This window comes from Meles meles, chromosome 8 (genome assembly GCF_922984935.1).
Source record: "Meles meles chromosome 8, mMelMel3.1 paternal haplotype, whole genome shotgun sequence".
Classification (NCBI taxonomy): domain Eukaryota; kingdom Metazoa; phylum Chordata; class Mammalia; order Carnivora; family Mustelidae; genus Meles; species Meles meles.
Window position 1 is genome coordinate 119,349,533 of NC_060073.1, and position 23,271 is coordinate 119,372,803.

The 23,271-nt window shown below is 49.9% G+C and overlaps 1 protein-coding gene across 6 annotated transcripts in view; it reads right to left on the minus strand.

The window, feature by feature from the left end:
• The window catches only part of YAP1 (Yes1 associated transcriptional regulator), a 111,859-nt gene that overhangs the window by 44,232 nt on the left and 44,356 nt on the right, over positions 1-23,271 (minus strand). For all 6 annotated transcript variants that reach the window (XM_046014685.1, XM_046014681.1, XM_046014686.1 and 3 more), the window contains exon 3: positions 14,158-14,273. In XM_046014685.1, the coding sequence (XP_045870641.1) occupies positions 14,158-14,273 (116 nt within the window). The remainder of the gene's footprint in view (positions 1-14,157; positions 14,274-23,271) is intronic.

Consider the following 23,271-nt stretch of genomic DNA (forward strand, 5'->3'; position numbering starts at 1 on the left):
TCGAGGTCATCGAGCACAGCTGCTGAGTGACCAGGAGCAGCGCAGAGCACAGGCTACTCAAGTCTGACCGAATGCGTCTGGGCCGGCGCTCACGGAACAGGGTGCGCGTCGGAGGGAACCGGCTCCCACGCTCCGGGGAAGGGCACAGGGACCGTCAAAGCACCAGAGCGCCTGCGGCGCTTCGCCTCCGGGCTGGCCGCTGTGGACGGAACGTCGTCCACACGAACATAAAACGCAGTCAGGTGTAGGCAGCGAAACGGGACGTACACACGGTGACTTAATCCGTGATCGAAATCACTGCGGGGTTGTTAAAACGCGGAAAGCACTGCCCAGTCCCCCCTCAGAACTTCTGAGGAGAAGCGGCCGCCGCGGGCGCGCTCCGAGCAGCGCCGGCTCGCAGCATCCTGAGCACGTGCGGGCCGCGGGGCTCCCTGACGGCGTCCGGCGCCCACACAACCGCCGCGGCTGGCGCTGCGGACCAGGGCCCGCTCCCAGACCGGGCTCCGGAGCGCTGCGTGTCGGCGAACGACAAGCATGAGGTCGCCAGAGCAGGGAGCGAGGTCGGTCCCGGCCGCCCGGGGGACCACGCGCGCCCTCCCCAGAGAGCGGCGTCTCCGCCCGGAAACGGCACAAAACCAGCGTGCGGGGTCCGAGCGGCTGTGGCGGAGAAGCCGGCCACACAGCACCGCTCCGGCCGCTGACGACCGCGTGCGAAGGCGTCGGGCCCTGGAGGCCGGATCCAACTGCGGACCTTCTCTTCCGGCGGCGGCGCGCTCCTCCGCGTCCCTGCCCAGGAGCGCGCACTCGGGAGCAGGGACGAACGCCGGCCGAGGCGAGCCGACAAGAAATTCAATGGAAACCCTGCGGCTTGTGAGAGAACACGTCCGCGTTCTCCTCACGCGGGTGCGGCGTCTCCGGCACGGCGCGGCGGAAGCGGAAGGCAGAGGCCACGGCGGGCGCGGCTCTCCGGGGGGCGCCCGCGGACGCCGACTCACTGGGCCAGACCCCGGGCTCCGAGCCGAGCGGCCCGCGGACGGGCGTCCCGCTCCAGCCGGGGAACCCGAGCCGGGCGGGCGCGGAGAGCCGCGAGCGGGAGGCGGAAAGCGACGCGACGCGAACAAAACGGGCGGCTCTTCCACCAGGGCGGCCCGGGAAGGGCTGCGCGGAGGACAGGCCGGTCAGGCCGACGCTCCGATGGCACACGCCGGGGCCCGGGAAGGTCCGGGAATGAGCGGCCCCGGCAGGGACACAGGGCGGGGGCAGCGTGGAGGCGCTGCAGGGGCGCCCCGGTCCGTGCACTCCCAGCGCTGCAGCAGCCGCGGAGCGCCGGCCGGGGCAGGTCGGGGAGCGCCGGCCCGGGCACACCCGCGCACCGCAGCGCCGCGACCGACACTTCGGCGCCAGGTCAGGCGCACACACCGCGCAGAGCGGCCGTCACGGCTCGGCGCCCCCGCACCCAGGCGGTCCGGACGGAGCGGGCCGTCTGGAGGACGAGGCTCGTGCCGGGCGTCTCGCGGCGGACCAGGAGGCCCCCAACGCGGGGCCTGAGCTCAGCCCCCGACATGGGAGTCGCTCGCTCCACCGACGGGGCCCGGCGGGTGTCGTCAAGGGGAGACGCTCGAACTCGGGGAGAGGACGAGGAGAGGCGGCCCCACTGGAGTGCTTCGTCCCTGGAGGCCCCTCACCCGGGGAGGGTTTCCTACCGCGAAGGGGGGTGGCGGGGTTTGACCTCGCGGCTCTCGCGGCTCCCACGGCGCCGGCCGGACTGCCCGCCGCGTCAGCGCCCGCCGAGCTCCCCGAGCGACCTCTCCCCGCCCCCGGCCGCACGCCTCCGCAGTGACGTCGTCGCGGGGCGCAGAACTCCCGGGACGTGGGCTTCGCACAGCGCGGAGGGGCCGCCGGTCCGGCGCGGGCCACGCACTGGACTGCGGTCCCGGCGCAGCAGCGGGGGACGCCGGCCCTCCGGTCCCCGCGCGGGCTTCAGGTCACCCCGACCGACATCCGCCGCCATGTCCGAGACACCGCGCAGCCGCCGTGGCGTCCCCAAGGGCCGCTTCCTCCGCCAGCTGCGCCGGGACACCTCACAAGACACGTCCCCACACGCTGACTGGGGCTCGCTGTCAACCGACCACGCAGCTGCTCAAGGAGCGCCGCGTCTCCGGCGTCTCCTGCCGGGCTCGCTGCAGGCCCGGAGCTCCCCGACTCAGGCCTCCCTGAAGCCCGCAGGCGTCCTCCGCCCGCCCCCCGCGCTGCCCCGGCCCTCGACAGCCAGGCGGCGGCACAGGGCGCTGCGTCTGCCCGGAGCGCCCCCGCACGCCCGGCCCCCGCACGCCGCCTGCCCCCCCGCCCTCCGCAGGGCACACCGCTTTCCGGGGTCCTCCACCTGCCGAGCGCCGCCTCTCCCGCTGCATCAGGTCCCTGCGTCCTCTACGGCGACTCCATCACGCTGGTTACGCAGCGAGCGGCTCCTTGTCAGCCCTCCCAGCGATTTTTGACTCGTTATTAAAAAGATTTTATTTATTTATTTAATAGCAAGAGAGAGAGATCACAAGTAGGCAGAGAGGCAGGCAGAGAGAGAGGAGGAAGCAGGCGCCCTGTGGAGCAGAGAGCCCGATGCGGGGCTCGATCCAACGACCTTGAGATCTTGACCTGAGCCGAAGGCAGAGGCTTAACCCACTGAGCCTCCCAGGCGCCCTCCCCCGTCGTAAAGATTAGTATTTGTTTGCTAGAGCCCACGTGCCTGAGTGGGGACGGGGACGCGGGGAGCAGACAGAAAGGGAGAAGCAGAGTCCGCGCGGAGCAGGGAGCCCGATGATGTGCGGGTTCTGGGATCAGGGCCTGACCTGAAGGCAGACGTTTAAGCGCCGGAGCGGCCCAGAAGCCCCTAGCCTCCACTGTTTTTGTCCACTGAAATTCTACCGCTTTCTCACACTATAGCTTTGGGAAAATTTCCTCAATTCTACTCATGAGTAAGACTTCCCCACCAATGTACTGAAATTACATTTGTTTTCATTTTTTACTGCAGACTGTCTTGAATTTGCTTTTACATGGAGCTTAACGACAGACCAGGTAGTAGCATGGGAAGAATTTATAATTCCATCTCAGAACATAGAAAAAGAGGTCTCGATTTTTTCATAAATGGGTACGCTCAATTTTCAAGGTCGATCAGAACAAACATGGCAACGCCGACCAGAAACTGCCCCCGGGGTTAGTGACACTATGACCTGCAGACATGTGGCTCTCGAACACGGGACATCATGCATATTCACCCCCGACTCCTTGGCAGTTCTGTATCCACGGACGTGAGCATCCCAAGTCTACATGTTTAATCTCATGGGCTCTTAAGAGTCCCTACTGAAATGCTGCCCTGAATAAAGTTTTCAAGTAGACACACTTGAAGCAGTTGTCGTGTGCCATCGGTATTAACTATTATTGTCATTAAGTTTTCTGTGGTTTCAATAATCTCAATGTAGGGCAAGTATTCGTGAATGCATTAGTGGATGAAAAATGCCATTTATGAAATCTAGTTGTGAAAGAAACAGGATTTCTCTTCTGGTTTCCATTGCAACAGTTTTACTCTCAGGGTAAAAAGTGACTTAAAGCACGCAGCCCCAGGTCACAAGGTCAAGGCTGTGTCATTCTTGTGTACAGGCCTAGAAGCTAAAAAGATTATGAGCATACTGATTAAAATCTGCTTCACAAAAGCAAAGGCAAGATGGTGACCAGCCCATTTCTTTTATTACTTTAAGTCGGGGTGCACTCCTGGGTCACACAGGGAGCTAGAAGAGTCTTTTGCCAAACCAACGGCCAGGCTGGGGAGCCCACAGCCTGGGTACCACCTACATGCAGGCTGGGGCCCAGCCATGACACTCACGTCCCTTCAGCGCCTGCAGCGCACTGTGCATGAGCTCAGCTCCCCTCTGTCTGCTCACCCGCTGTTAACACGAGGGACCTATGGTCAGTTCTTGGAGCCTATATTCATGTCCTTCTAACCTGGTACAAGTTCCCTAACCTACCTAGTGCTCACTTTCCTCATCCGCACAGTGGACAGGAGCACTCCTGCCAATTAACTGCAGAGAGGCTATGCAAAAAAAGCGCCTGGCAGAGGGCAGGGCTTATAGTTGGTGCTTTTTCTTTTTTTAAGATTTTATTTATTTGACAGAGAGAGAAAGAGAGAACACAAGCAGGGGACTGGGAAAGGGAGAAGCAGGCTTCCTACAGAGCAGGGAGCCCGATACGGGGCTGGACTCCAGGACCCTGGGACCACGACCCCAGCTGAAGGCAGACGCCTAATGACTGAGCCACCCAGGCGGCCCTAACGTTGGCCTCTTAAAAAGTCAGTTCCCTACTCTTTCCTGGAACAGCTGGGCAATTTTGTTCCAGTCATGTGTTTAACTTACTAAAACTCATGCACAATGCAAAGAGACAGGTTGGTCAGAAAATAAACCCGGGTCTCAGAGACAAAATGATCAGATGACACAAACAGCACCAGGTCTGTCCTGCCACGGCCAAAGGGCCCCAGAGAAGAGTCATGGTTTTGGTGGTTTCCCAAATCTGTCAGGATAAAGCTCAGACGTCTTGGCTGACCACACAAAGGCCTTCTGAGGATGTCCACCGTCCCAGCACGTGTTCTGCAGCTCAGGGGATTTCAAGCTCCCTCGCCTCTAACCCTTTCCTTGGACACACCTAAGCTCACACTCACTTAGCTCAGGTACTGGATCCAGCTGCTTAGTACCACGGCTCCCGGCTCCAGCCCCCTGGGTCACTACACCGGCACCTGACACATCTCCCTCCTGTTAGAGAACGCCTCTGTTCAAGACCTGTAAGCTCCTATACGATACAGCTTCTGGGCTGTCTTTCCCCGAATCTGTTCCCCCAACATCCCTCCGCAACTTCGACCTGGCTGTTGTATGATGCAAGGAACATTCCTTCCTCTCCCCCAGATAGCTACACCGCCCTTGGCTCATTCACGGCTCTGCTCAATTACAGGGCGTCTGGGCCTAGAAAGCAAACGTAGCACCACTGCCCTCCAGCCCAGCCAAGTGTTCTCGGACCCATAACTGACTCTTCTCTCGCCAGTTTTAACTACGTGACACACTGCACGTGTGCTGCCCGTGTGTGTCACCATCTACGAGAGCGCGAGGCACAGGCTGGGTCTCCGGGGTTTGTTGAGGGGATGGACGAACGCCTGCCTTCTAAGCTGCCTTCTCTACCTCCCGACTGCCCGACCACCTTCACACCACCCTCTCCTTGCTCGGCACTCAGTGCTACGCCTGCCCTCACATTTGCTGCTGTCATTATACGGGAGAACCTGTTCTACTGACCCTGCAGTCTCAGCGGCCATTCGGGTGCTTGATACAAAGCGGGGCATGTGGTATTCGTGGAGGGAATAATTTAGAAGGGAAACAACTGTCTCAAGGTAAAACTGAGACTTTGTTAAAAGTCATTCCCATGTTTGGGGCACCCGGATGGCTCGGTCAGTTGAGCGCCCGATTCCTGATTTTGGCTCTGGCTGTGATCTCAGGGTCCTGGGACTGAGGCCAGTGTCGGGCTCCCTGCTCAGCACAGGGTCAGCTTGTCCCTCTCTTTCTGCCTGTGTGCACACGCACACACTCTCGCTCTCTCAAATAAATAAAACCTTTAAAAAACGTTAAAAATTTCATTTTCATCTTTGTCTGTGATAGCTGAAAGGATGAGCGTACTAGAGGAAAAGGCAAAGTACAAGCTCAGAGAACTTTCTAGTACACAACCCTTCAAACTTTCTTCAGGGCAACTGGAGTCTTTTATATGTTAACATAATAGTTCAGACTTTCTGTAATAAATTTATGAGAGATTAGCTTCTGTAAGTTCAGACTTTAGAATGCCTGAAGAAACCACCTTTGAAAAAATGTTTGACCTAGTATGGGCTCTGCTACCCCCCCCCCCCCCGTTTACTGTTGCAGAATTCTGTTTTATTTCACTGATGCTGCCTATATATGGTAGTCTATGGATATCATTTTTAAAGAATTAGCATTTTAATCTTTCACACAAATATTCCTCTCATGACTCATAAAATTACTGTAGCAATAGAGTAACCAGAAGTATTTAGAAATCAGTGGGAAAGACAAAAATAATATTCTATCACTATCCAGAGAAGAAATAAAACAGGCATTTATTTTTTTTTCTTAAATGTAAATAACTGAATCTCCTTCTCCTCCTCTCTACTCCAAAGCTGAGCAAAGTTTCCAAATTTCTACAAATGATCACTGAAAAGAAAGTTGAGCACAGACACTTGATTTGTAGTAACTCATGTCCCAGGGCAAGCCAGAGACGACGACACTCACATGTCAACGTGTTTCTTTATATTCTTTAATAATATCCTGACTCCCCTCTAAGTTAGTCTGTTGGTTAAAATGACAGAACATTAGCTTCCCATTTGCATAAAAATCTTAGTAACTTCCAGAATTCAAATGAATTTTACTTTCCCAAACAGTCCCTTCAAAAAACTGCTTGATTTTTAAAAACATCTGTTATTTGTGCCCTAGGATCAGGTCAAGGGAACTGGACAGCCCCGCATCTGTCCATGTCCCCCGTCAGTGTACCAGGCAGCCTCGAGCATAAAGCAAACAAGACAGGAAGGAAGTACTTTTCTGAAAATGGAGTTTACTTCTCTCAAGCTCCCAGAAGAGGGAGAAACTCTCCCTATCTACCTTCCGACATGATTAGCTGGGATTTCTTCAAGAAAGGAACGAGGAAATAGATACTTCAAAATGCTATAAATGGTAGAGGCCAATACATTAATAAGTAAACACATCCCTCAATTCCAGACTTTAAAGTTCTGTTTCTGTGTTTGGGGACAGATGGGCCCTTAGACTCAGCATTAAGACACGATCCAGCAGCCAGCATCTACAGTTCCGTCTGCCACATGCTGCGGCCCAGCAGGCAATCCTCAGTCCTACTACTGTTTAGAAAACATTCCTAAGTCAACAGTCCCAACTCGAGGGGGTCACCACGAAGAGCACTCCCCAGCGACAGGAAGGGAAAGGCGCTGTCGGAGCGCAACAGGGGCCATGGGCGGCCCTGGCAGGAGCCGTGCTCCTGGACACAGCCGAGTCCCCAAACCACGGCAATCGACGGTGCCGCGGGCGCTGCGTGACCCAGCAGAACACCAGGGGAGAAGCCATGTGGCGGTAGCCACGGTCCTCGGCGAGAGTCCGGACGCCCTGCCCGACGTACGATGTCAACTCCCCGGCACTCTGCTCTGCACAGCCCCCGTACACTGTCCACGCACAATGGTCCTTCCTGAGCTGGTGCTCCATGGTTCTATGCTAGAAACACGGTTCTTCTTTCCATATGACTAACCATTCTTCAGGAGCGTAAATACCAATCAAAACACAAACTATGGGGCGCCTGGGTGGCTCAGTGGGTTAAGGCCTCTGCCTTCAGCTCAGGTCATGGTCCCAGGGTCCTGGGATCGAGCCCCGCATCGGGCTCTCTGCTCAGCGGGGAGACTGCTTCCCTTCCTCTCTCTCTGTCTGCTTCTCTGCCTACTTGTGATCTCTGTCTGTCAAAGGAACAAATAGAAAAAAAAACAACAACAACAAAAAAACCCTTTAAAAAAAAAAAACACAAACTATGTAAAACACACCAAGTTTCCTGAGAATTAGTTCTATTGGTTCTGATTATTATGCTTTTGTTTTTTTACTATTTTCCCTTTCCCTGTGGCAATCTTTTCTTAATTTACGTACATTCCAAAAAGAAAGCAACTTTGGTTTAAAAAAAGATATTTGGGATAGGAGCTTGAGAATAACTAATAAAATACAGCATCTCTCTTATTCCATTCACTACTCTGACTTTGGGCTTTGTCACAGTTTTATTTGGTTTTATTTATTATTTAGATACACTAAAGTGTATCTCATTCCATTTATTATGACTCAGGTTAACAAAATTTCCATCTTAGAACAGTCAAGAACTTTCAGAAGAACCAAAAAAATTTTAACTCATGTAGGAGAAGAAAACCGTATTTATACTTAACATTCTACGTCCTATATATGCCAAACAGAGAATGTGTGAGAACCTAAATGCCAGAAGTCAACACATAACTGGGAAAGGGCCAATGGCCCGTATTTGGTGATAAAAAAGGACTTTAAATGAAGAGTGGCTACCTGTTAGTATAAATGGAGTAAAATGTAAACTGTGGGACCAGATGATATTTACTTATTCTATCCACCATACTGACAGAGCACTGGGTGCTGTGGTTAATCTGTAACTATGTCCCGATCTCCGACCCTGTCCCACGACTGTGGCATCGCGTCTCCGGGACAGCCCTATGCCAAGTTCCGCGCTGCTAGTCCCCTACTCCCATTTCCCACCTGAAGAAACACAGCACAGGGAGCTCCTGCAGCTTGTCCAAGGTCGCGCAGGCACGCAGCAGTGACACGGCTGCGGTTCAAACCCTCGTCCAGCTGACCTGAACCTTATTCCCCATCCCGTCTCCATTCACTCCCAAGGTGAAAAGCAGAATTCAAAGCTGGTGAGCTACCACACAGGAAGCAGGAATTACCAGCCCTGAAACCTGTCATCAGCTCTGAAACTATGTTCCACGCCCTCACCCTTCCTTTGCTTTTCAAGGTTTTTACTTTTTGCTTTTACCTGTCCCTTTCCCATTTCACATCCCCTCTCAACCTGCCATTTTTCTGGGGAACCATCTCTGCCCCGCTAGTGTCTGTGCCAGCACAGAGATGGCACGGCGCGGGCGGGCAGGCAGGGAGCTCGGCAGCCCTCACCCAGTGTGCTTCTGAACATCTGCCCACCACAGAGAGGTGCTGGGCACATCCCTCGGACATGCATCATCAGTCATGACCGAGGGCATCTGCTCCACCCAGTGGGACGTGCTCCCCAGGAACCCCGTTGCAGGCTTTCGTAAGAGGGAAGTCTCAAACTGCTGCACTGCGTGCCACGTGTGCACATCAGCCAAATAACTGCCTCCGTCGAAAACACAGAAACAAGAAATCCTTTAAAATGTACCTATAAGAAGATACTTGATTTTGGACTGTCATCAAAGGTATGTTTTTAAAAAAAGCAGAAAATTGGGTTATTGCTTAATTTAAATCAAGACTTAAGATTCTGAACAGTCCTAAACGGGCAGCAGCCCTTTGCCGTCAAGCTATCTCAGGGTCATCACAGAGGACACTTTCCTGACTTTACTACTGTGGTGAGATTTAGCTATCTTGTGGTTCGTTGTTAACAAACGACAACTAAAAATTTAGTATCTTTATATAGATAAAGCTGGTCAAAGGAGACTATCACACTTTCTCTCCCCAAGTCCGTATTTCCTAATGTCACAGTCACTAATGTTGGCCAAACTCTCAGAATGTAGGACAATTTGATACTGCTCCCAAGCAGGCATCGCAAGGCTGCTCACGTGCTGTAGCAGAATTCGTTTAACACAATTTCTGAAAGGCAATCATCTCAAGTAGTTTAAATAGCTTTTTAAAAAAATCTCCACCCAGGGCACCTGGGTGGCTCAGTAGGTTATGTCTGTCTTCAGCTCAAGTTAGGATTCCAGACTCTTGGGATCGAGCCCCGCACTGGGCTCCCGGCTTAGTGGAGAGTCTGCTTCTCCCTCTCTCTCAGCTTGTGCCCAATCTGTCTGTCAAAAAAAAGGGAGTAATCTCTACCCAAAACGTGGGGCTGGGACTCAGGACCCCGAGATGAGGAGCTGCCACACGCTCCATCCAGGTGCCCGTCATCTCAAGTAATTCAACAGGACAGGGCTTAGATGCACTTCAATATAAGACCGTGTTACATATTTTAATGCAAAGTAAAATAGGACTATTACTGAATTAATCAAGTTTCCTTTTAGTTGTTGTTGTTTTTTTAAAGATTTCACTTATTTATTTGTCTAAACAAAGAGAGCGAGCATGAGGCGGGGGTGGGGCAGAGGGACAGGGAGAGAATCTCCAGTAGACGCCCCGCACAGCAGAGCGCAGAGCCCGATGCCCAGGGGACCCTCAGGTCGTTACAGAGCCAGGCGCCCAGGCCGACTGTGCCACCCAGGTGCCCTTCGTTTTCTGTTCTTCATCTTTCAAATTCCTTTCACAAGGTTCAGAGTCATTTATTTGCCCGTTAAATGGACAATTAAAAGATACAACCTACTTTATCGAATCGAGTAAGTCATGCCTCTAGAACCCTTTCCAGGTCTTCCATGTAAGTGGTAAATACGTGATTTCTCAGTCATACCTAATAATTGGTGGCCAGTTACAAACCACGGATATCCGGGGCGGCAATGAAATCCATCACTTCAGCCTCATACTTTGAAAAAGGACTTGTAAAAACAGAAGTAAACTGATCACTTTGTTAACTGAATTAGACTGAATGAAAGAAACAGGATTTCATAAGATCTTAGAATTAGAATTTTAAAAAGACTAGTCAGTACCGTGAACCACTAAAAACTCGGGAAACAGGTCTGGAGTCTAAAGAAAATGACTGTGTTTTAAGGAAGTCGGGTCGGATCAGCAGCAGACTGAACACAGAGTTAGATTCATTATCTAAAAACAAAAAAGCAAACCTCAAAAGCTCTTGCTTAAATAATTAACAATAAAAATGTAAATCAAAAGTGCGCGCAGGACGACTGACCCAGTGAGTACTTCAGAAGAGACGTGCGGGGCTCCTCGTCCATCTGAAGTTCCCTTCAGGGTGAGAACTGTAAACACCCGGGCTTAGCTGCAAGCCGTCTGCTGCTTTGTTGCAGGGCCGCCCTCACATTCACTGAAATACCCTCACCGTCTCCACGCACAGGTGACGCGGAGAACCCGCGCACGGGAGGGCCTTTCCTCTGACCTCCCTGCAGAGAGCGTGGCCCCCATGCCCTGCAGGTGCGTCCAGAGGGAAGAAGGGACCCTTGGCTGGAGACCTTCCTGTGGGGACTCCTGAGCTGTCGTTTACGGAGTGTGAAGAACAGCAAGACTGCAGTTCCCGTGACAGTCGTTCTAAAGCGTTTCTAGACTGTCCAAGTCCTGTCTGTTCCCGAACGGGAACTAACCTGGAAGAGACGAGGGACAGGACTCGAGTGCGCGGGCTCCGCAGCCTTGGCTCCGTGCCAGCGGGCACTGGCGACCGCACACCCCACACTCCACGCTTTCCAAGAATTCTCACGCAGCCGCCATTTCACATCCTATTCTCGTTCTCAAACTCTGATGACTCCCTTTCCTTTTCAGGATCAGTTTTTGGTTTGGGGTTAAAAAAAAACTTCTTGTTTTGCCACATCTGTCTCTTCCTTTCTTAACTCCTCGTGCTGCCCCAGCGGCCCAGTAGAGACGATGACTGCTGTCTCCGTCAGGACGCATCTTCTGCAAGGCGCCGTGCGCTGTGATGACCTGCAGACCCTCCTTCCCCAAGCACTCCCACGCGCCCCTGGTGCAGAAGCAGCTCCCCAGGGCGCCCGTGCACTCCCAGGTCCTGTCCCCTTGTGGGCTTGGAGGTTCCTCTCTGGCCCTGTCCTAACGCTGGTTACCACGCAGAGGAGGAGGAACGGCTCAGGAGCCCATCACCAAGCACCGAGTCTTGGCTTCGACCACTGACAGCTGCATGATTTGGGTAAAGTCACTTAAGTAACTTTGATAACAACAGGACAGAACTTCAGGTGCCCAGGGGCTCCGTCAGTGAAGTGTCTGCCTGCAGCTTGGGTCACGATCCCGGGGTCCTGGGATCCAGTCCCGTGTCAGGTTCCCTGTGCAGCAGGGAGTCTGCTTCTCCTTCTCCCCCTGCTTCTGTGCTCACTCACCCTCTCGTAAAAGAAATCTTAAAAAAAAAAAAAAAATTAAAAAAAAAAAAGAAAGAAAACAAACCACCAACAAACCAACTGGCACGAACTTCAGTGGCCACCGTGAGGGTTCCCTGACCGAGATGGCGCGGACCCCAGCAGCATGTCCGACAGGCTCCCTCTGACTACGGACTAGCTCCTCCTACGTGATACAGGCCCACGCCTCTCTGGGGAGCTTGTCCCGTTTCAGGCCAATCCTGTACTTCCGACCTTCTATCCACACCTTCCACTGCTAAGGCCACTCTGCTCCAGCTGTCCCTGCCAATGCCACCTCCGTTTGCTAAACACAACTACAAAGCAAGCACGCCTACTAATTTACATGCAGCGTATAAAACACACTTTCTGTTTTACAAAAGAGCTGGAAATATAAACACAAATATTCTGAAACCCACTAAGAATAATTTGATACATACTTGTGATTTTTAGACACAAATCTGAATACAAATTCTCCCTATTTCTTAAGGCCATTACCATTAGAAAATTTAATAACAAAGAAAAAACCAATATTCTAAAAGAAAAACAATCAACCTTGTTAGATGCAAAATGCCTAAATCTTCCAAAATAAACCTTAAATTAATGAGTTATTTATTACTAGTTTCTAAGGCATAGTTTTAGGTGGAACGTGACAAAATGAGTAACCTGAATCATCTTGTTGGACTATAAGTACAAGAAAGCTTTCACAACTTTTATTTGGAAATTTGATGATTAAAAAACCCCTAGATGTCAAGTAAAAATATTAGTCAAATACTTGCATAATATTTTGCCATGAAACTTTTGATCTCAATATCACATACAAAACAGATTCTGAAGATAAATAAATATATTCTTATTAAAACAAGCTAAAATGGAAGATTTAGGGAGTTATCTTTTTTCAAGAGTTCTATAAAGACAGTTCATGACAAGTTTAGTCTTGAATCTTGCGTTCTCTTTCTTTTCAGCACTTAACTCTTTAGAATTCAAGTGTTCAGCCCACCAAAGGCAAGAACAGAGAGTTCTGGAACAGCACAAACACTCCAAACACGGGCATCATCTCTGGGGGCAGAAGGACGTAACAAATTCTACAAGCTCTCCTAGGCAAGCAGCCCTTCTGCCAACCTGCCGTGCGGAACCCACAAGCTGGTAGCCAGTCCCTTGCCAGAGGCCGCTGTTTGAGAATATCCGCAGGCAGCTGCACGCCTGTGTTGGCCAGTGTGCTAGACAAGGAGGACGCATACACTGAGCAGAAAGCCATCAAGGCCCCAGGACTGCCTGTGACTGTGGCTGCCGCCTGTGCTCAGAACCGGGACACTCAGCAGAGCCGGCAAGTGTGGGGCACAGGCAAGTGGTCAGAGTCGGCCTGAAGGCTCCTGGTGCCAGGCCTGGGGCTGCACCTTCTCAGAGCAAGGGGAGCCTTTTCCTGCTGCACACAAAGGTGCGGAATGGGACCCACAGAACAAAGGTATCGGAGGACTTAGAGTAGTAATGAAACTTTTATGGAGTTCCTGTTCTGCACTGAAATTGTAAATAAAGGCTTCATACTTTTTTATTTCCTTTAATATTTCTCACTCTCTAGTAATGGGCATTGTAATCTGCATGACGTAGATGAGAAAAACAGCAGATTTAGAAACATTGCCAAATAAGAAAAAGGATTCATACTCAAGTCTATTGTCTGTGGCGAGGGTGGAAATGTGTTCAATGACACATACTGAACTTCGGAAAGATGCTTGGGGTTTACACACTGCTGTCCTCCAGTTACTTTCAAGGCAGAGTAAGTATGCACCTTAAAAGATAGTAAAGAGGGGAGCCTGGGTGCCTCAGTGGGTTTAACGGCTGCCTTTGGGTCAGGTCAGGATCCTGGGGTCCTGGGATTGAGTCCCATGTCAGGCTCTCTGCTCAGTGGGGAGTCTGTTTGTCCCTTTGTCCCTCCCTCCCCCCGACTCGTGCTCTCTCTCTCTTGCTCACTCTTTCTCAAATAAATAAATAAATCATAAATAAATGAATAAATAAATGGTAGTTGAGAACACCATGGCTTGGCTTCCCATCCAAACCAAAAAGGGAAGAAACTTCCAACTTTAAGACAAAAGAAAGCAGGAGAGTCAAACGCCAGCATGTCAAAATTAACCAAATGAGGAATCTGAGATAGTAACTTCAGAGCTAAACCTTTAAAAATGCTGGGTTTCAGTTGGCAGCCCCTTTATGAATTAAAGACTGAACAAGGCTTGGACGAAGCACAGTTTTGTGAAAAGGCCGGGCTCCAAAAGAAAACCAGATGGAATGAGCAGTCAGCCGCGCTGTACGTAGCAACCATCTCCTGCAGAGACCCAGACGCGTGCCAGGCCTCGGTGGGTGTGCTAGGACAGTGGTGTCTCACTCACCTGAGGCCGAGGTCATCAGACTCTGCTGCACTGGAGGGCTGGTGGGTGCCGGGACGCTCATCTGGGACAGCATGGCCTTCCTGGGGTCCTGCCACGTCGTCGTCTGATCGATGTGACTGAGACACAACAAACCACTGCATGAGACAACAGACACCAGGTCCTCGGAGCCCCAGCCCCACCCCCTGAGCAGAACCCTCCGTAGGCCTCCCTCAACCATGCGCCACATGGCCTGCCCTCAGCCCCCACCCCTGCTGCTGCCTGGTCCGCCCTCACCCCTGCACCCTGTGGTCCACTCTCATTAGCTAGAGTCCATCTGGGCAAGGTCTGAGAAGCCACACCTGCAACGTTAAGGGACTATCATTATCTGCTTCTAATTTACAGAAAAAAGGTGATTTATAAATTACTCATCCATGACAGCAGTCATATAACTGAAACCCAGAATTCACAAGGGAATCACCACTTTTTTTTCTCTGGGACCTAAGAATGCCCATTAACATGTCCTTTTTAGATCTGAAGTTCCTTAGGTAAAACACAAAAGGATGAAAAAGTCTTATTATAAATATATACTCTAAAGCCAAAACAGAATTAAAACCTTCATCTGTAAGTTTGCACTAACTCGTGACTGGTGAAGGTCTTGTTAGTTGCTAAACAAAACATGTGAACGTTAAATACTGCACACGATTAACTTACTACAAAATATCTTATTACGTCTGCACAGAGATTTGTTCATCTATAAAACTGGCTGAAAAGGCCAAAGACTCTGTGAACTCAAAGACTCCTGGGCATCCCGCATAGAAGCTGGCATGGCATCTTTCAGAAATACTAGTTTTCTTCTTCCAGCAAAGTTTGCTTCAGTGAAACAGAAACGAAAAACACTAAGTCTATGAAACTACTTAAGAAATTATCCTGAAGAGATAGCCAGAGAAGTAGTCACACACTGATGCAAAGTTCTCTCTGTATAATTTATAAAAGCAAAGATTTGAAAGCCAGGTAAAATCTAATGAAGGGGATTGGTCAATTAAATATTATAATGTATGACAGAACACAATGTAGCTACTGAAAATATTTTAGAAGAATATTTAATCATATGGAAAATATTTGTAATGCTATTTATTTTTGTAATATTACTTTTTCAAATTTTTATTTTTTCAGCGTAACAGTATTCATTGTTTTTGCACAACACCCAGTGCTCCATGCAATACGTGCCCTCCCTATTACCCATCACCTGGTTCCCCCAACCTCCCACCCCCGCCCCTTCAAAACCCTCAGGTTGTTTTTCAGAGTCCATAGTCTCTTATGGTTCGCCTGTAATATTACTTTTTAAAGTAGTTTGTAAAACAGAATGTACGGTGTGAGCCGGAGTGAGCCTGTGTGTGTGTGTGTGTGTGTGTGTGTGTGTGTGCGCACGCGCACGCATGCAGAAAACATGGGAAGGACAAACATCAAAATGTTCCCTCAATAATTTATTTCTAGATGACAAAATTACAAAACTCTGTTTTGCTATGCTAGGTTTTTGTATTATTAAGCAATCACAAACTAACACTACTTTTGAATAGGGGAGTGGCCAAAAATCAGGGTTATCTTAAGAAGTCCCCTCTTCTGCAATCATTTTCTACATGGCTGCTTGAACTTCAAATCTGAGTTCTCTCCTTAAGGAAATGACACTCTATAGCTAACTTTTCTGAAATGGAACTAGAATGGTAACAGGTCAGTAAGACCGTGAGAAAGATCACTGACCTCTGGCTAGCACGAAACTCAAGTATTATCTACTAGCAAACAGAGAGTTCCAAGGAGAAGAAAGGGGATGCAAACAGGGAGAGGAGAACAGGAAGGCCTGTCCGCCTCCGGAGGGCAGCGGGACCTGCCCCGTGTGGTGCCCGCACGCCCGTACGCCCACCCACGAGAGGTGCTCCGAGTATTCAGGTCTGCAGCGGGGCCCAGACTCTCCCAGCAGTTACCTGTGGCTTCTGAACATGGGCACTAGCGTTTGCGCAGGCCCAGACAAGACAGATGAGACCCGGTTTCTATCCTGCCATGGAAGCACCCCATTCCAGAAGACTGGGTCCTCATCCAACTCAGTAAGAGCCCATTCCTCTTCCCTTTCAACCTCCCTACTATATGAGCCACTAAACAAACAAAACCACAGAATGCTTTCTAGATAGGCTGCTTGATCCCACACAACCCACACACAGGGGTTAACACAATCGTACTGGAAAGAAGCCTACAGCCCACAAGAACAAAATGGAGAGAAATGCTTCTCACTGCCTGTTCGATGTCAAGAAACTAGGAAAAGAAACGGACAAGTGATTACTATTGGCTCTTAAATTTCGAAGCATGTGCCCCTGCCACTCCCTGTGTCTAGTACTTCCTAAAATCGCCCCACCTGTGAGGGGTACAGGAGAGGAGGGAGACAGACCTCAGCAAGTTCAAGATGCTGACTGCCGACGGTTTTCTCTTTACTCAGCAGCTCTCTGAAAATGAGTCAATCCCACAGATCATATTAGTCCGTTCTTACTAAACTGGGCTCCGCCTGAGGGCTGAGCAAGACCCCACTCTGACAGCTTCTGGAATATGGACATGAATCTGTACGTCTGTGCTTAGAACTTCTTTCTCCCTGAAATAAATCAGGCTGTGAATACTGAGAACATACAGTTTTACTGCCTCAGAAGTTCAGTTATTTTACGGAAATGTTCCACAAGCATACAAATGCTAAAATTTCTCTTCCTGAAACAGCCGTTCCGCCCCAGTAAGCCGGCTGACAGCCCCATACGCCTGTCTGTGTCACCTCAGCTAATGACACAGTTCCTTAGAAACACCTACAGCTCTTCAGGGAATAAAGATATCATTATCTAAACTGTCCAATTATAAAAGCATGCAATCACTAGATGCCAAAGAAAATGTGAAATAAAATTAACTTAGAATTTGTCTTATTCTGTAAGATTAAATCATGAAAAATACTGTTTTATCCTAGTAAGTCAATTTGAAACAGAATGCCCCAAAATATCCAGCTTTCCTTTTTACCATAAGAACAAGAATCTCTGTAAAAACATTTCATACCTCGGGGCACCTGGGTGGCTCAGTGGGCTAAAGCCTCTGCCTTCAGCTCAGGTCATGATAGAGCCCACATCGGGCTCTCTGCTCAGCGGGAAGCCTGCTTCCTCCCCTCTCTCTGCCTGCCTCTCTGCCTACTTGTGATCTCTGTCTGTGAAATAAATAAAAATCTCAAAAAAACCCACAACATTTCATACCTCAAAGAAGCATTCTAGCTAACACCACATGAATGGTTTGCAAGGTCTGCTTCTCCCCTAGATAGTTCTTGGTACCTTTGCTCATCTCCTCTGGGCCTTGCTCCATGTCCTATTCTCAGAGAGGCCTTCCCTCTCCTCGAAACCTAAAATCTACCCTACTGAAACGTACACTCCCCTTCTATTGTTTTTCCTGAAGATCCTTTATCATTATCTAACCCATTTAACTGTTTGCCTGTTTCGTCCGACCAACAAACTCCAACTAACAAAACCTCCAGAAAAAATAAGCACTTTCACTCATTTTATTAATTACTACATCTTCATTGATTAGAAGAGTGTTTGATAAGTATCTGTCAATGAATTAATGAAAAGAAAGCTTTCTTTCTTTCTTGCCCTAAGAACACCCAGCTTTCTTTCAAAGTCCTTGTAGCCTTACTGACTTGACTCCAAAATGAAATTACAGGTTAGGATGATCGAGCCCCTGCAACTGGCAGGAAGGGGAGTCCTGGCGGCAGCGGCAGGAGCAGCCTCGGCGGTGCGATGAGGTAAGGAAGCAGACAGGTGTGGCCGTACACACCGAAGAAAGGAAAACACAGCCAGATGCAACGGACTCTTTCTTTTCTTCAAGACAGGAAACACAAGTTTCAACGTGAACAGAAACAGATTAGCTGAGAGTGTACTAAGGGATCTCTGAAGAGCTGGGAGTCGTCCATGAGAGGGCGGGAAGGCACAGAATGGAGACAGTGCTTCCACTGGAGTACCAGGTACATGGGGCAGAGGCAAAGAAGTCCACTGGCTGTGGAAGCAGAATGAGTTCTGGTGTGAGGACTTCAACTCTTCTGGGAAACATCAGGCTGATTCACGAGGCTGGTATTACTGGTAACACCACTATGCAAAGAGGAAGTTCAGACACTCGGACGCCTGGGTGGTGCAGTCGGTTAAGCATCTGCCTTTGATTCAAGTCATGATCTCGGGGTCCTGAAATCAAGTCCCGCATCAGGCTCCCTGCTCAGCGGGGTGTCTGCTTCCCCCCACCCCCGCCACTTCCCCCTGCTTCTGCGCTCTTGTTCTCAAGAAAATATATAAAATCCTAAAAAAAAAAAAAAAAAAAAAAAAGCCAGAATATTAAGAAACACAATTTCTTTTTCCACTGGAATATTAGCTTCTTGAAGTAGATGTACCTGGCAGATTGCTGGACCCCAGCACTGTTCAGGGAATATGCACTGATTTTAATGACTTACATCAAAACGTGGGTGATTAAGATTTCATATAAATGCTAATCTGAAAAAGGGCTGAAAAGAATTTTGTCACTCAAACTATACTAATTCTACCAGTAAAGAAATGGGCAGAGGACATGAACAAACACTTGTGCAAAGAAGACATCCAGATGGCCAACAGACACGTGAAAAAGTGCTCCACATCACTCGGCATCAGGGAAATACAAATCAAAACCACAGTGAGAGACCACCTCACACCACTCAGAATGGCTAAAATTAATAAGGCAGGAAATGACAGATGCTGGCGAGGATGCAGAGAAAGGGGACCCCTCCTACCCTGTTGGTGGGAATGCAGGCTGGTACAGTCACTCTGGAAAACAGCATGAAGGTTCCTCAGAAAGTTGAAAATAGAGCTACCCTATGACCCAGCAATGTAGTGATCCGAAGGGGCACATGCACCCGAATGTTTACAGCAGCAATGTCCACAACAGCCAAACTATGGAAAGAACGTAGATGAACAACAGAACAACCTAGATTCATCAACAGATGAATGGATAAAGAAGATGTGGTATATATACACAATGGAATACTTTGCAGCCGTCAAAAGAAATGAAATCCTGACATTTGCGATGATGTGGATGGAACTAGAGGGCACTATGCTGAGCAAAATAAGAGAAAAATAATTATCATATGACCTCACTGATATGCAGAATTTGATAAATAAGACAGAGGATCATAGGGGAAGAGAGGAAAAAGTGAAACAAGATGGGACCTGGGAGGGAGACAACCCATAAGAGACTCTTAATCTCAGGAAACAAAATGAGCGTTCCTGGGGGGTGGGGGTGGGGGGTAGGGACAGGGTGACTGGGTTATGGACACTGGGGAGGGTATGTGCTATGGTGAGTGCTGTGAAGTGTGTAAGCCTGACGATTCACAGACCTGTACCCCTGGGCAAATAACACACTGTATGTTAATACAAAATCTATTCTACTTCTAAAAATGCCAAATTATAAATAACAGAATGAAAATATATAAACCAAGTAGATGAAATTAAGCAAAACTCCTAAACCAGTATTTTCTGAATCAGAAACATGCCTAGTTACACACAACATGGAAACAAATTGAAGATTCAGCTTATCTTGTCCCTAAGAACAGTCAAGATACTGAACTTACTACAAGAAAAGAAGAAGTATGAAATCCTACAGCCCCTTCAAAGTATGTACATAAATCTTTGTATTATCTTGGAAAAAAGCAGCTAGATCTGTGAGCAAGACGAGCGCGATGACCTCACGGTGGGCAGCCGACGAACTGGCCATTGGCTGGCGGGTGGGACTGGGGCGGCTGTGCTCCGACTGAGGCCCCTGCGGGAGACTCCCTCTCCTGTGCACACAGGGCCACCTCTCCCACTGGCTTCTGTCTTTTTTATTTTACGCTGCAGATCTACTCTCGCACATTGGATGGCTTAGCAAAATGTACACAGAACCACACAAAAGGGCGGAAATCCTGAAAGTGAACTGGGAGCAGCAGACTTTCTGCAGAGTCCCTCGAGTTAACTGCAGCTGCCGTATCAGGGGCCTGACACTCTCCCGTAGGAAACATGTCTCACGAAGCTCAAACCTGGCCCTTGAACATGCACGGATTCTGCCCTTATAAAGAATAACAATATTGGGGCGCCTGGGTGGCTCAGTGGGTTAAGCCTCTGCCTTCAGCTCAGGTCACTGTCTCAGGGTCCTGGGATCGAGTCCCGCATCCGGCTCTCTGCTCAGCAGGGAGCCTGCTTCCCTTCCTCTCTCTCTGCCTACCTCTCTGCCTGCTTGGGCTCTCTGTCAAAAAAAAAAAAAAAAAAAAAAGAATAACAATATTATTGTCACATCTTCAAATTCCTGAGGAAACCATAAGAACATGAAAGGCTCCTTGCAGTTTCGACGGGGAGACCCCAAACTCTCACCTCCCCAAGACCACTGTTCAACAGGGAGGACGATAATGTGCCCCTGCGTCAGGACTCCTCAGGAAGGAAAACAACAACATCACTGAAGGATAAAATACAACAACCTGCAATGTATTAAGACGAAGGGATTTGTCCGGGGGCAGAGGGCCAGGACGTGGCAGAGCTGGGTTTTAACTCAGAACTGATGCAAAATCTGCACTTTGCCCTCCAGAAGACTTCCCCTTCTGCTGTGAGAGCGCTTTGGGGTGGTAATCAGATTTCTTAAGACTGACCTTTGCATCACCACCTTCCCTGCGTTAATGCTTGCAAAAAGGAAGCACGAGGAGACAGAACCTTTGCAACAGCGCGCAGCACAAAAGCCCTGGACCGCATTCCTTTGCATCTCTCCCACTCAAATACGGAGGGATTACGGGAGTTGGGGAAAGTTCCCAGGCCTTTCAGATGGCGAGATCAATGACACACAAACAGAACGTCTCAAAGAGCCTCGGACACTAGGTGAAGAGGAGAAACCCTCTATGCAGGTTCTGAATGTCAAGAAACGTCCCACGGGGCACCTGGCTGGCTCGGAGGGTAGAGTGTGTGACTCTTATCTCAGGGTTTTAAGTTCAAGGCCCGTGGTGGGTGCAGAGAGAACTGAAAAAAAAGGAGAAAGAAACATCCCACAGACACTCCCACAGAGAGACACACGAGCTGCCTCCCCACCGAAAACCTGGGATGGGCTGCGCAGAACCAAGGGGCCGAGCTCTGCGGACCGCCCTCAGGGTCTGCAGCCCCTCCTGGGAGCCAGCGGGGCCCACGGCAGAGGGGGAGGGCCTGGGGGTGGGCGCACTCAAGACCTCCTTCCCAAAGAGTGGACCCTTGCCGAGGGCTCTCGTTCACCGCCCGACAGTCCCGCCCGAACAAGGGACAGGGGGCGCAGGACCACGGAGGGGCCTCGGGCCGTGGCCAGGAGGCAGCGCAGCCGGCACCGACGCGTCCTCCCGCTTCCAGCTCAGCTGTTCACTCCACCTCACTGGTCTCCGACTAGAAACTGTTTTTCTAAAAATGGTCAACTGCCACTCTGGCAGGACAGAATTTCTTCGAGGAATGTAATTTAAAAAGAGACTCAGAATCCTTTTAAATGCTTTCTTTTCCAATTCATCGACTATGAAGACTAATCCAGGACGAGTCACTGCGCCCCGCCGTGAGAACAGGACGCCGTCGCTGCGACAGAGAACACACAGCCCGTCGCCAGGGGCCGTTAGCGATCGGTCACTGCTGACATAAACTGGGAGAGACAAACTGGTCATGGGGCTATTCTGCTTTACTATTTCTCTTCCTTTAAACTGGTGATTTGTACTCTAAACATGTACGCCACTTTTTGTTTTTCCTATTTTGTTTCTTAATTTAGAAGCAAGATTTCTGACTCTTAACTTAAGGTACAGAAGGGGTAGCATCAAGCTGCCTCCCTAACTAGGCACTGCCGTCTTCCCACCGTGTCTGAGTGTTGGCTTCCAAGGCTCCTGCCAGTCTTTCAGAACCTCCGGAAATAGCTCTTCCGACTCTTCACATCAACAAGTAATGTCGCACCGCACGTACACACAAACACATTCCCGGAGGAATACGGAGCCCTCTCTGGAACTGCATCCTAAGAGAATGGCTTAGACAACATGTATCTCATTAAAAACTCTCCTACACAAGTCATGTTGCCAGCGCCCTATAACCTGCAGCCGTAGAAACCTAAGACGGATCTGATTCTTTTGAAACACCTGCTACGTTTCTCAAGACTACTTCAGGTCATCTCCTCCCCAACTGGCCTTTTATAAAACACCTGATTCTACCCAACCTTCTCAAGACCCAAATTCCTCCTCTCAGAAGCTTCTCTGTGGAACGGCAAGGAAAAGAAGCAGACAGGGATTCAAGTCCCAGCTCTGACAGCGACAATCTGGGTTGTACAGGCAGGTCACTCTGGCCAACGGCTTCACCGCAATGACTTACTGCCTCACTCGCCAGGGCTGCAAGGATTAAACACAGCAGAAGGTCTACAAGCACCTAGCACCGTGGCACCGGGTACACGGAAGGCCCTCGAGTCGGTGTCCTGACTTCATCCCTGCACTTGTCCAACACAGACAGAAAACCCTGGTGCAGGGACGGGTCAAGTCAGGAAGACCAGCAGCGAGAGAACAGTCATGTGAGGCGAGGACGGCGGGTCTCGGGGAAGGAGACAGAAACGACGACAATGTCTCTACACCGTCAGTTCAGTGCGCAAAGGGCCTCCCGCTAAGAGGAAGAAGGAACGAGGGAGGGAACCATGAAAGTATAGGTGTCCTGGCTCCCGGGACAGGAGCGACAGGGGAATCTGGGAATAAGAGAAAGTTCAAACCTGCGACCAGACATCTCAGACAGTCGCTGGTGAAGATCTCTTCATACACTGTTTTTTTCACATAAGCCACAAGAGACTCAAGTCTGTTGACATAAACCAAAAGTGGGGGGGGGGGGACAACATTTCTTATATACCAGCAAAGCCATTCTAACAAATTCTAAAATGCTCTTCAAATTCTTGGCTATATTAGCAAATATTGAATCCATATTCCTTAGAAGGGATCCTCAGCAACATAATGAGAAACAAATTTTACAGCTATAAAAAAAATACTGATGAGTTTCTCTCTCTCTCTTTTTTTTTTTTTCCCTAGGAGGAGGATGGGGGAGAGGGAGAGAGAGAAAC